Here is a 13,581-nt window from a genome sequence, read left to right as displayed (position 1 = left end):
TTTTAAAACTATACTACATGCAGATGACCGCACAAACTGCACCAGAGAGAGATCATCCTTTAAACACCTACAGTATGAATTCACAAAATTTGGGAAAGCCTCTGGTTCAGCTATTAATCATGAAAAGACAGAGATTTTACTAATAGGTAACTGGCTTGGTAACCAACCTGGTATAGCCCCAACCTGATTAAGAAACAAGTAAAAACACTAGGAATCACGTATGGAATGAACTCTACTCACACAAACTATCGTGAGCTATTCATTAAGATAGAAGCACAAATAGAAATTTGGCTGAATACGAAGATTAACCTCGTGGACCGCATACAGGTAACTAAAACCTGCATGTATTGTCAAATGAACTACATAATGAGTACGGTACAACTAACAGAAGTAATGATTAATAACACTGAAAGGCGAATATTGAGCTTTATTTGGGATAATAAAATCCACTACCTCAAGAAACAACACATATGCAGAACTAAAGATAAAGAAGCTCTAGCCCTAACCAACTTGAGCTTATTACAAAAATCAATTATTTTAAATATATTTAAATATCTAAATAACTCTCCCCTACTACCATGGGAAGCTATATATATATATATATATATATATATATATATATATATATATATATATATATATATATATATATATATATATATATATATATATATATATATATGGATACCTATGTCGTTTTAACAACATAATATATAAAAATAATCTACTAACTAAACTACCAAAACCTCCTGGGAGCTGTAGAAGAATGAGTGAATTACTTTATAAATACAGGGACAATCAAGATATATGGGATAAAAATAAGAATATATATAACACATTAAATGATATGGTCTGTCAAGACAAACAATAGAATTTAAATATCCCAATTTAAATTGGCCAACAATATGGAAAAGTTATGCGGAAATAAAATCACCTCCTGTACAAGGCAGAATGTTTTTATATCTATATTGAAGAAGGATGACCGACGAAGCTGCTTTTAACAGACACATCATAAGTATAATACCACGTTGTAGGTTATGTAACAACCATATAGATTCTAAAGATCACTTAATATTAAGGTGTCCAAACAACGATACAGAAAGGCAAGTTTAAAAAAATAAAATTATAAGTAAATATGGAATATCAAACGATATACAATTCCTACATACAAACAACATTAACGATAAGAAGATACATAATGTCTTAATATGGTATATCAACTCCATCATGCAAATAAGAAGATAAGATTTCTAATTCAAAATTATTGTACACCAATTTATAATGAATAAAAAGATTTAAAAACCATTAATCTAAATATTTTAAAGAGTACTCCTTAGGAGGTCATTGAAGAGTGTATTACTATCTCTAATAATAACTACACATACAAAGCACACACTAACACACACACACACACATACTACCTACATCTGCCTATCTTGTATATATGCTATACTATTCTATACACACAACAAATACAATTATCTTATAATCTACTACCTACAATAAAATGCTTCTACATTTTTACTATTCTAAAATTAAGACAAACTCGAAGAGAATTTGATCACTACTAGCCAGTTCGAACAAAACCACAAGGGAATAAAACATACAAAACAATATAGCAACAAACACATAGCAAACATCGGACAACATTGATCCACTGGCCTGGATCACTCGTGTAATCATCTCCAAAACCAGCCACGGTAAAGGAGTAGAGATACACTAGTTAGGGCGGTGTATAAACCCTATATCAAAATCTATTCAAACGAAATTTTAAATTAAATAAACAAACATACATACTGAAGGGGAAAAACAAATAGACATAAAATCCTTTAACTTTCGGAACTAGGGGGTCCGTCAAATGATGTAATTCTGAGACGGACCACCCAAAAAAAAATAAAAATACACGATACCCAGAGAAGGCAGATTAGAAACAAATATGCGCCATTGAAGTCTGATCACACAAAAAATGCAAACGAAAATTATGTAAAGTTCAATTGCATGTATGGCTGACTACTCCACATTGTAAGTGACTTCCCTGGGTTGCAAGTATGTTTTACTGTAACGATCCCAATGACCGTACTTGCAACAGTACGCTATGAATAACAAATCTTTGAAGTCATGTTTTTCCTTATGATCTGCTGTAAAATAAGTATCTTGTCTACGGACAGAAACATTAGAAATCAGAATGAAACATACCAAGAAAGAGGAAAAGAAAATATATACTAACACGTATGACACTAGGCTGAGATACTGGGAGGAGATAGAAGTTGTTACAAATTTTAACACCATCAGTACAAACAATTACTCAAATTCTATATACGATGCTGGAAAGAAACATTGGATTGAGGCAGCACTTCTGACAGATCACCTTTAATACAGACAAAAAATGCAAAAATAAAACATGAAACACAAATATCAATAAAACGTAATTACAGCAGTTTCTCTATATGTATTATTTTTTCTTCCCATCTTATATAAATGAACGGAATCCAACTTTTGTGCTCCAAAAGTAACATCCCGAAGTCGGTGGATGCACTGTTCAATTTGTTCAGGAGAAGCCTTTCCTGTCATACCTCTGGGACATTTTACCAGAGTCAGATGTGGAGTATATATTTGATTTTGTTTGATGATGCACACACCTCCATTTTGCAAGCTCTCTGTTACAACAGTTACAAATTTCAAAAATCGTGGAGAATCCTCAACTCCTGCAAAAATAGTCCCTTCTCCGAAATTTCCAACCCCTCTAAGATTCAAGGGTGGAACCTTCCTGGCAAGTTCCGATAAGTTTGGTTCCATGTCTTTCATAAACTTTGAACATTGAGAGATCTCATACTTGTCCTTGAGATTCATGAGAGCTAGTGTAATATGGAAAGAAGATTCTGGTTCAATGTAGTTAGAATAATTTGGAAGGTAGGAAGAAAGTATTTTCTGCACTTTTTTAGCATTTTCTCTTACAATTTTATTGGTAATGTCCAAGGAGAGGAAAAAATTGGGGCTTTTTCCTGTGTTTCTGTATCCTGCTCTAATGCAATAATTTAGGTCGTGATTCTCTTGAAAGCGCAAAGGTTTGTCTATGGACAGATCCTCCATAGGAATCTCAAAATTAACATCTCTCAAGGATTCCGTATTGTTTTCTTCTCTATGTTGCCCACCGTCAGCCCCAGTTGATTCCTCCATAGTCCGATCACCGTCTTCCCTTATGTAGATTACTTCGGCTGTAGTGTTCATGGCTGACATTTTCGCTGGAGTGGAGCTTGAGTTGTCTCCTGGGTTATCTGTCTTCCCGTGCCCTTGTTCAGACTTCCTTTCTTTCCTGTTATCTTGAATATCTTCATTTTTTATATCTGTTTTTCTATGAACAAGATCTGAGTTGTTGCACTTTAACCAGTTGATTGCAACGTCTGCCAAATGTTGCATCATTTGCTGGCCCCCTTTCAGCTCCGCCTCCTCTTGAAGATGGTTGGTCAGTACATCCTGCTGGTCATGTAACAGGGTGGTTGATCTTACACTGACACTAGCAGCCGAGTTTGGGTACTCATCTGAAAAAGTAGAGAATGCAATATAGCAACGTACTTGTGCCCACTGGATTCTGTTGATTAACACGATTTTTCTTAGTGTTTGAAAATTCAGTGTAATTCTATTGGCGGTATTAAAGCCATCTACCACTCATATTGTTTTAAAAAGAGGCACCCCACACCCAGTATTTTAATTGGTTTTATTCATATATTATAGAAACAAACCAGGAATAATCTACTGGGAGGCGAATAATGATGTGGCAATGATGTGCAGCGAGTAATGGAATTAAGAGGGCCTGCATGTGATACAACAAGCTGGTAGTTCATTACCTTTTTGTTGTAATCTGGAGAGTTTAAGGACAAGTGCGGATGAGGTGTTATAAAAAATAAAGTGATGAAATGTGGTTTCTAATGACTTTTGATTCTTTCGTTAAAATCTGCCGACATTTGGCACAGGTGAGATGAAAATGAAACAAAAACCAAAAAACATATTTCGTTTGTAATCAGATGAGTAAGTATTTTGTTTTTCTTGTCTTGTTTAAATGTTATTGCGTTCTTCAAGATGTTTTAAGATGACTATTTAAGGGAAGTTCCAATATTAATTTTTTCAATTCCTGTCATAATGCCGGAATATGCATTTCCTGCCAGCGCTTAAGAAAAGACACCTGCTAAGTAAGAATAAATCTAAGGAATACATCGAATTCAGAAACGTCGTCCTCGGAGTGAATTTTGCTTGGGGGTATATTGGAGAGTAGTGAGCATTCTTTTAAAAGTCATCCTCACGAAAACTGAAGTTTGAACTTTTCTACTTCCTGAGGACGGATGTTTTATCGTAGCCACGTTTTAATGCTGCTTCGGAGAGGACATTCTCCTTTCCTCGCAGAATGTAAAGTGATTCAAAGGTAAATCTGGATCAGAAAACTGTTGAGAACATGTGATCGCCAGGCAATAGACTTGTGAAGAAAGCAAAGCATGTGTGTGGATATTATAGTAAAGAATCTTTGCAGAGAACTATGAGATAAAACCCTTCTATATTCATTTAATTTTTAAGTTAGTTGGCAATACACTGACTTGCATTAATACATTCTAATTATAACATTTTCCATCAGACCGCGATGCAAGTTCAAAGCTTTGTGTTTAATAACACTACGAAAGAATACATATCAAAGTCAAATAATGCACTTGTTTTGTTTTCGATTCTCTTAAAACACGTGAAATCTATATCGATAAACAATTTCCAGGTTTAGAAACCAATCTACTGACCAAACTGTGTAAATCAAGTTATTTGATGACTTTGTTCTGCTACAGCTACGAACCCTAGGCTAAATATGATAAAAATTAAAATGCATCTAAAACGACGAGTACATAAAAATCGAATTCTCAAACGAAAACGTGGATCGAGTCAGTTAAAATTTAAAACAATGTAGAGCAGATAATGTAATTCATTCATATTTTGTACTTTTTCACGTACAACGTATAATATGTATATGTTTAATGTTTGATATAAAAAGAATTCTACCACCAAACATATCTAGTAGACTCGGATTTAATACATTATATTACTATTTTTCTTGATTCATCTTGGTTTGTAGGAAGAAATGAGCATCGTATTTCTAATCCTTATCTCTTATGTATTATAATTTCTTTGTACAGTACAAAGAGGCTGACGTGATGGATGGGGTAATTTGCTAAAAATGGATTGCAATTTCTCTACTGTACAAAGAGGCTGATGATGGATGGAGTAAATTGTTATAAATGGATTGTAATTTCTCTACTGTACAACGAGGCTGATGATGGATGAGGTAAATTGTTATAAATGGATTGTAATTTCTCTACTGTACAACGAGGCTGATGATGGGGCAATTTGCTATAAATGGATTGTAATATCTCTACTGTACAAAGAGGCTGGTGATAGATGGGGTAATTTGCTATAAATAGATTATAATTTCTCTACTGTACAAAGAGGCTGATGATGGATGGGGTAATTTGCTATAAATGGATTTAATTTCTCTACCGTGCTAGAGGTTGATCTGATGGATGGGGTAACTTGCTATAAATGGGTTGTAATTTCTCTACTGTACAAAGAGGCTGATGATGGATGGGGTAATTTGCTATAAATTGATTGTAATATCTCTATTTTACAAAGAGGCTGATGATGATGGGGTAACTTGCTATAAATGGGTTGTAATTTCTCTATTTTACAAAGAGGCTGATGATGGATGGGATAATTTGCTATAAATTGATTGTAATTTCTCTGTACTGTAAAAGGAGGCTGACGTGATGGATGAAGTGATTTGCTATGTACCTGAAGATGGATAAAGTACTCTTTCCATATAGTGGTAATGTCTTTTATTCTGTATAATTTTTAAATTATATTTAACTGGTGGAACCCCTTTCAAAATGTGGCGTTTCCTCTTCCTTAAAGTTGAGTTAAATGAAATACCTCTTTTTCAATGTGCCGAAATTCGAAGTTCCAGTAGTGTAAATTCGCTTACTATTTGGTGGTTACGTAAAAAAAAAAAAATTACATTTTCATCAGTACATGATTTTAAGTACTGTTTACTCATAAAATATCCTCTCTTTTCACATAAAATATCCCACTGCTTACCTATAAAGTATCCTATTGTTTCCACAAAATATGTCAAATTGTTTCCACAATAAGTTTCTTATTATTCACACAGAAAGATCATTATTGGATCTTTAGCAACATGCATGTGAGATGATTGCCAAGCAGTCTTCGAAATCACTGACTTCTTTAAATTAAGCTCTGTGACTTGGAGTCGTTGGCGATGATACACGACAGTCTCAGTGGCATTATTACTTGTGATACGAAGGCAGTTTTCTTGGTTTGCGACCGCACGTGCGATTTCGACTCATCTGGTCCGTGTATGAATTTTGATACGTAACTGTGCTGCTGTTGCACTAAGCTGCTTCACCAGTCAACCGTGGTTCGTCTGAAGGAGGTCCTCATATTGTAGATATATCTGCTTTTCTCTTTTCTTGCAGCCACCATAACCCATGAATATTAGTACCCCACAAAGCATATTTAGTTCAGTTATTATTATTATTATTATTATAGCTATCGTCAAACCTTTTGATATGACAAAGTTCTCACTTCTACTCACAACTTCATATATATATATATATATATATATATATATATATATATATATATATATATATATATATATATATATATATATATATATATGAACCATAGAGAACTACAACTGATGTAATTTTTTTAAATCTGAAGACTTACCTGTTAATTGAAATTTTAATTGCAGGTCCAAGTCTTCAAAGCTTAGCATTACAACATTTTGAAATTTTCCAATGCAGCTTAGGACCTCGATCTGCCCTGGATACTGAGATTTGATTCCTGATATTTCTTTGTCCTGAATCGATGAAACCTCTTTCTCTGGAGTTGCCATGACCTGAAAATCAGCATACAGGTAGTTCATGTTTAAAAATGATTTTAAGCAATTTTCAAATAAAATGCAACTTCCCTAAACTTGAAATTGTCGGGCCCCCAAAATATTGTTGTTTTTAATGGCAGCCAGTATATGATATCAAACTTGGACAGGATCAGTAAACACTGTCCTTTCATGGCCAGACACCCATACTGTTCCCTCTCTCACAAGCAAGGTCAAGATTATTTCAAAATACGTAGGGCATGTATTGTTACTTGTCGCAAGAACATCCATGGTCTAATGGCAGACTGAACACTCAGATTGTTGCCACTGGGGTTCAAGTTCGCCCATATGCATTGTAAAAGTGACCTATAATATGCAATTTGCTGTCCTTATTAAACTGATTTATATAGCATAGCAAGCAGTACATAGTTTCACTGCATTGGAGTTGGATTCCATAAGGATCATCGGTTTGAGGCACATATACTGGATCGTACATCTAAATTAACTATATAGTCAGCATAATTGACTTTAGCAAGAATATAGGTTATTTACTTAAAGAATTAAAGATAAATTGAAAAAACAAATTCTTAACATTACTAAAATCGTACCGGCCTGATGAGTTGGAAAGTTGCTCTCATCACGTGCCTCAACAGAGTGAAATAAAGTCAACTACTGATTTCCACCACCACCAATCATACAAATATGTTCAGATCTCATAGCTGAAAGCTGATTTTTTACTACACACACATAATGAATTACTTTAAACAAAGAATTCAAGCAATATGTCGATAAACTTACCCACTTGCTACTTGATGGCACTGATATGTTAGAAGTGCCGTTGACAAGTAACCAAGAACACACGATAAAGGGCCTAATAATATTTGCCGATAGACACAGTGTGGCTAGAACTTCCTGGTGGTTTAGCATGTGTTACCTATGTGAACATTAGTGACAGAAAATCTCTGCAGAAACAAGGCAACAAGAGAGGAGTTGTGGAAATATCCTCTTGATATATATATACATCGTGGTTCAAACAATAACATATTGGTTACATCTCTCAGGACTCCTTTCTCAACAAGCATGTTTTCAAGAAAACACAAACAGCGACATATCTTTATGATTCAAAAGGCTCTAAAAATAACTTCAATAATATTTAGGATTTTAACAAGTAGTTTAAGTCGTAAATTACCTGTCTAAAACAAATCATGACCAGTTTAAAATTTGAGAATGAAATAACGTTTCCTTTCTACTGTACTATTTCATATAAATTACTGTAATGAAAGGTCAAAATGACAAGTCATATTGGGTTGAGCGTTACAGAATGTTCATTTAGAGAATATTTATTATGGACACATCGTGAATTTGAATTGTCGATATTAATATGATACTCCTATAATAATCGTCGTTCAAATTTAATCATCAATTTGTAGTTCTTCGATACTGGTCATTATATCATGAAACGTTTCGTTATGACTCTTTTGCCCATTAATATATAAATGATAAGTATATCCTTCGGTCCCTTTATTACCAATTGCAAATACGTCATTTATACATACATTTATACATTCTTTTCAATACTCTATTCAATTACTTACACTAAAACTATTCCGATGTAAATAAAACATGTTAAAACTTTTACGTAGTGATGGCAATAAGGAAAATCGCAGTCCACTGACACTGGGCCTACACTGTCGGGTTCTTAGAAACAGAATTGTTTTCTCAGTTTCATAATAAATTCACGTGATCCTCAATTGGTTAAGCCAAAAAGGCCAAAAATAAAATGAACAAGAGATCAAGAAGTGACTCTATTTGCTCATTTTTAACTCTTATAAATTAGAGCAATAAAAGGTGATCCCCTGTAGCGATTGTTTTCTATATTTATAAATCTCACAAGTGAGAGCTTGTCGAAACAATCTTCCGCTTTAAAAATGAAATGTCAAAGGCTTTCTTCTCATATTTCCCAGTCATCATCAATAGTATCATCTGGGATGCTGACATCTTGAACAACTCCAGATCTAACCTGATCGCTTCATCACCGTATATTTGTCATGATCACGTCACCTATTAAAGCATAATATTTCATGATTCTTAGTTGCCCATCCTTTTCAAAATCCCTTAAACATGCACCCCGCCGGAATTTTATCGTCGTCCTCTTTTTTGGAGTCTGCCAAATATACAATAATCTCGGCATATTTTAGAACCTCCCCCAGAGTGTTCTCGTCCTCGAATGGCAAGATTAATGAATATGCCTTGAGATGTCTATCATCTTTGCCTGGGTCGTAGTTTTGCGTTTCCTTTTGTAAATCATCCTCTTCTGTAATGATAGATACTCAAACATAAAGACGTTAGATGTGAGAAAAAGGATCGCAAAATCGGTTTCGACTGAGGAGATATCATAGTTTTTTTATTTCGTAATGCTCTGCCATTTTCCTGTTTGTACCATCCCCGCTGCGTCCATCTTGATGGCTGAATTTAAACATTCTCACCAGATTCTCTATTAAGCTTCCTTCTTTCTCCATTTGTGATAAACAAATACCAAAACATTTACTTGATAATGGCGATATTTCATGCTTCTGTGGGACTTTCATTATTTGTTCAGGATCCTAAGAAATCCTTTCCCATCTTAGGATCATTGATTATATCATGTACTTTCATCTGCACCAGATTTTGTGCCGATTCAGCATATTGGGTAGTTGCTTAGCACTTCGTTGTATTATCGGCTCCCTTGTAGCAACATCTGAGTTCTGTATTACACTGATGCCACTAATGAATCGCTGATATCTTCAGGTATTGCTGTAACTGAACTCAATAAGACTTCTTAATCTGACGGCATACTTTAGGTACAGATGAACAGATAGAGGCCAGCGGTAGAAGATAAACTATAATTGGACAGTCTTTGTCTTCACCAGCTATGGCAATTGCTTTTTATTTTTTATTTTATAAATCTCCAAAGCTTCTTGGAAGGTTGTCTGGTTTGTTTGGATTTGCACAGTACCGTAAATATTAACTTTCATCCCTTCTACTTTTACATTTGCCTCTGTTTTATACGATTTTCGGATCTCTCCTTCAAGTTCCTTCAAGCAATTTTCAATTTAATGTTTCCTTGAACTTCCATTTTCTCTTCTTCGCTTGCACATGATGTATTTAACGTCAAGAAGAACTGATGCCCGTACGCTAACCAGCAACAACATTGGTAGCCACAGTGTTGTTGATCAATTCCTGATTAAGGTCAAAATGTTTCCTTTAAATAGCGATTCACTAATAAAAATTCAACTTTTGTTGTACCGCTTTTTAGTGAAAAGCTTGTAGTCATATCTGTTTTGCATGCGATGTTGCGACGCACGTCTACATTTGCGCTGCCTTTTGTTTCTAGGTCATATTCGCATAGTGTAATTAATGGAACTATTTGGTTCTTGTTCGCTTTATACAGCGCAAAAGTAAGTCCCAGAGCTGCTAGCTGTGAATCCTTTAGCTCCTCTGCCATAATCTCAAACGAAATTTTAAAATAACATAAAGATCCGATAGTGTTTTTCTTTGCATTTTCATAATTAATTTCAAACTCATATTGTTGTTAATAGTAATTGCAACCTGTGATTCATAGTAGTAAAACTTAAACATGAATCAAACTTATAAAATAAAAACTGATTGCAGGGACAAAATGAGATAATGAGACATTTCCACGAGCGTTTGAAAATTGAATTGCATACCATTAATATGTAGAAAAAATATAAAATAACTTTGATTTCTTTCTTTACATCAAATTGCAGTCTTAGATAATGGCTAGCACAGTAAAATATGCAGTTGAATACGTATTAAATAAAGTTTGTAAAAATAAATAAAGTCTCAACACAAAACAAATCTGTGTCCAAAATAAATACTTACGCTAACTAATAAACAAGCTTTTCTTATTGTGTAATAATTTTTCCTGCACAGAATATATAAACTTCCTAGACCACGACTTCATGCAATAGTTTCTACAAATCTTGTGTTTCGTCTTTCTAAATACTTGCAAATACTACACAATAACAGGTAAAGGTAACGCACGTCCTACCGCATTATGCCAGATGATTTTGTGTCGAATGAGCGTGCTGTGTTATAATCACTACCTGATAATTCCACCTGTTGATTGGTTGTATCGGTTTTCTATTACATTTATATTTCCTGGAAGGACAGTTTCACGAAATTCGTATGTAGGCCGGGATATTTTTTGTAAAATGTATTGACATTGTAACCGTAATGAAACAGACTCTACGATTACGCATAGGTATTTGTTCGATATTGTACAGACGGAAGAATCAATAGGCATTCTCTCTCTCTCTCTCTCTTACACACACACACACACTCTCTCTCTCTCTCTCTCTCTCTCATACACACACACACACACACACACACACACAAACACACACACACACACACACGTGCACACACACATTAATGTGTACCGTTACCTTGATTTTACAAACGTGTTAGAAGTTGGAGCTAGTGTGTATATAAATGTAATATTTAAGTGCACATTAAAAAAGTGATAAATTTTACGTTATGTGTCTTCTAATTACAGCAAAGGTGGGGTCAGAATTGAGAAACACATATTTACCTCAAATATCCACTCCAAATACCGCGTATAATAAGCGAATGGAATTTTTAAATGGTCTTTCTTAATAATATTGCCAATTTTGCTTTAGCTTAACCATTATGAACTTTTCGAAGATAAACAGTCTCCAAGTTCGAATTTCTTGTAGCCATAAAAGCTAATTTGATTATTTCAGCCAATTAGTAAATATGATAAAAGAACAACACAAAAGTCGATAATTCTGTGCAACTAGTTTCGCATTTACTGTATGCTTCTTCAGGCACAAAATGTTTTGAAAGAAACGGATGACGTCTTTATATTTTAAAATAACAATTACGTCATTTACGAAACGTTAATAGAGGAGCTGAATATATATATATATATATATATATATATATATATATATATATATATATATATATATATATATATATATATATATATATGGCAGGATCGAAACGATACAAGAGTCTCTAATGAAACCTGAATCAGTAAAACATTAAAATAGAGACAAACAGTCATATATACAATTATATTTTATAAGGTATATACAACATATAAATTTCAAAAATTAATAATAATATTTTATACAATTTTATATAGTACATTGGTACTAAGGCCATTAGGATACAAATTATTTCACTTGTGAATCCCGTAAGTTTCTTTTATGAGTCTATTCAGGTATCCGTGTACAATATATACTGGCATGAAAGAAATATCGAGTAGAGAATTATTATTGGTATTAAAATGTGCTGAGATATTAGAAAAGAACTGAGGATCTCTATAAAAATTTTTTTATATGAAAGCGATGATTATTCATTCTCTTAGAAACTTGTTGAAGTGTTTGTCCAACATATTGCATGTTACATTTTTTACAGGTTATCAAATAAATCACATCAGTTGATAAGCAGTTAGTGTTATAACGTAGAGAAAATACTTCTTTTGTATTGGCGCTACTAAAAGAAACACTTTTTCTTATGTTTGCACATTGAGCACCGATGTCTGTTACATTTAGATAACGAAAAATGTATTGTTTATTATTTTCTGTATTTTGTATTGTAAATAAAAAATCTTGCAAATTCTTTGGTCTTCTTTAAGCAAGAATTGGATTATTTTTTAAAAGTGTTTTAATGCTGTTGTTATTTGATAAATTTAGGAGTCTTCAATATTTATTAATTATAAGACCTATATTAGGTAATGAAGGATTATATTGTATTGTGAAAGGAATTATATTTTTATCTATTGTTCATTTTGCTGTGTTTAAAGCCTCATGTTGAGTAAGATTACGGACTTTGTTCAGCGCAGAATAAATTATATGTTTAGGATATTTTCTATTTTGGAAATATAATTTTAATTCATTCAGCGAATTTTGTAAATGAAAATCATCTGAAATAATGCGTCGGTATATTTTGGCCTGGCTATATGATATACCGTTTTTACATGACACGGGATGACATGAAGAATATTACACATGCTGGTGGATATTAATTTCCTTGACATTAATATTTGTAGAGATAGTGTTATCAATATTTTTTTAATTACATTTACATCTAAAAATGAAACATGTGTACTAGATGCAGCATAAGTAAATTTAATCGTCGGGTGAAAAGGATTTAGGCGATCAATACATTTTTTCAGTTTCATCAGATGAATGGTTCCAGATCATAAAGATGTCATCTAAAAATCTAAACCAAACAGATGGATTAGACGTTTTGTTCTGAAGAAAATCTTTTTTCTAATTTACCCAAATTTTCTTCTGTACATACTTTACCTGTAAATTATCCAGGATAACCCATTATATCAGGTTGTAATTCATATACTGAAAACCTATCCAAGTTTATTGATAGTGTTTTACAAACTTTAATTAAATCACTTCCTTCATACATTAAATATACTACTGATTTCATTAAAAAGTTGAAGTCTGTTCCACAGCTATCTAATAACTCAGTACTGGTATCATTAGATGTAACATCACTATATACCAACATTCCGCATAAAGATGGTATTGAAGTGTGTAAACATTTTCTTGATAACAATCCTAATAAAAGCACACTATCTAGTGAAGATATTTGATAAATAATAA

At 33.3% G+C, this 13,581-nt stretch overlaps 1 protein-coding gene across 2 annotated transcripts; it reads right to left on the bottom strand.

The window, feature by feature from the left end:
* Positions 1-690: 690 nt before the first annotated feature.
* Positions 691-10,973, bottom strand: LOC149775853 (uncharacterized). 2 transcript variants are annotated; one of them, XM_089943160.1, is made up of 3 exons: positions 10,811-10,973; positions 6,778-6,949; positions 691-3,539 (listed from the first exon to the last, which is right to left on the bottom strand). In XM_089943160.1, exons 2-3 carry the CDS (start codon positions 6,944-6,946, stop codon positions 2,416-2,418), a joined length of 1,293 nt encoding a protein of 430 aa, XP_089799286.1. In that variant the 5' UTR covers positions 6,947-6,949; positions 10,811-10,973; the 3' UTR covers positions 691-2,415. The 2 variants fall into 2 exon arrangements, with proteins under 2 accessions (XP_089799286.1, XP_089799285.1); XM_089943159.1 differs by lacking the exon at positions 10,811-10,973 and adding an exon at positions 7,727-7,897.
* Positions 10,974-13,581: the final 2,608 nt, after the last annotated feature.

Source organism: Sinohyriopsis cumingii, chromosome 19 (genome assembly GCF_028554795.1).
Source record: "Sinohyriopsis cumingii isolate HCF-2022 chromosome 19, ASM2855479v2, whole genome shotgun sequence".
Lineage (NCBI taxonomy): Eukaryota > Metazoa > Mollusca > Bivalvia > Unionida > Unionidae > Sinohyriopsis > Sinohyriopsis cumingii.
The sequence above is the reverse complement of the archived record's forward strand: the minus strand, read 5'-3'. Positions and strand labels throughout refer to the sequence as shown.

Coding starts and splice junctions, on each gene's coding strand:
- LOC149775853 (XM_089943159.1), bottom strand. CDS start 7,855: ATGCTAAACCACCAGGAAGTTCTAGCCACACTGTGTCTATCGGCAAAT. Junction 6,950..7,726: donor TGCCATCAAGTAGCAAGTGG/GTAAGTTTATCG, acceptor GCTGATTTTCAG/GTCATGGCAACTCCAGAGAA. Junction 3,540..6,777: donor ATTAAAATTTCAATTAACAG/GTAAGTCTTCAG, acceptor CTACTTTTTCAG/ATGAGTACCCAAACTCGGCT.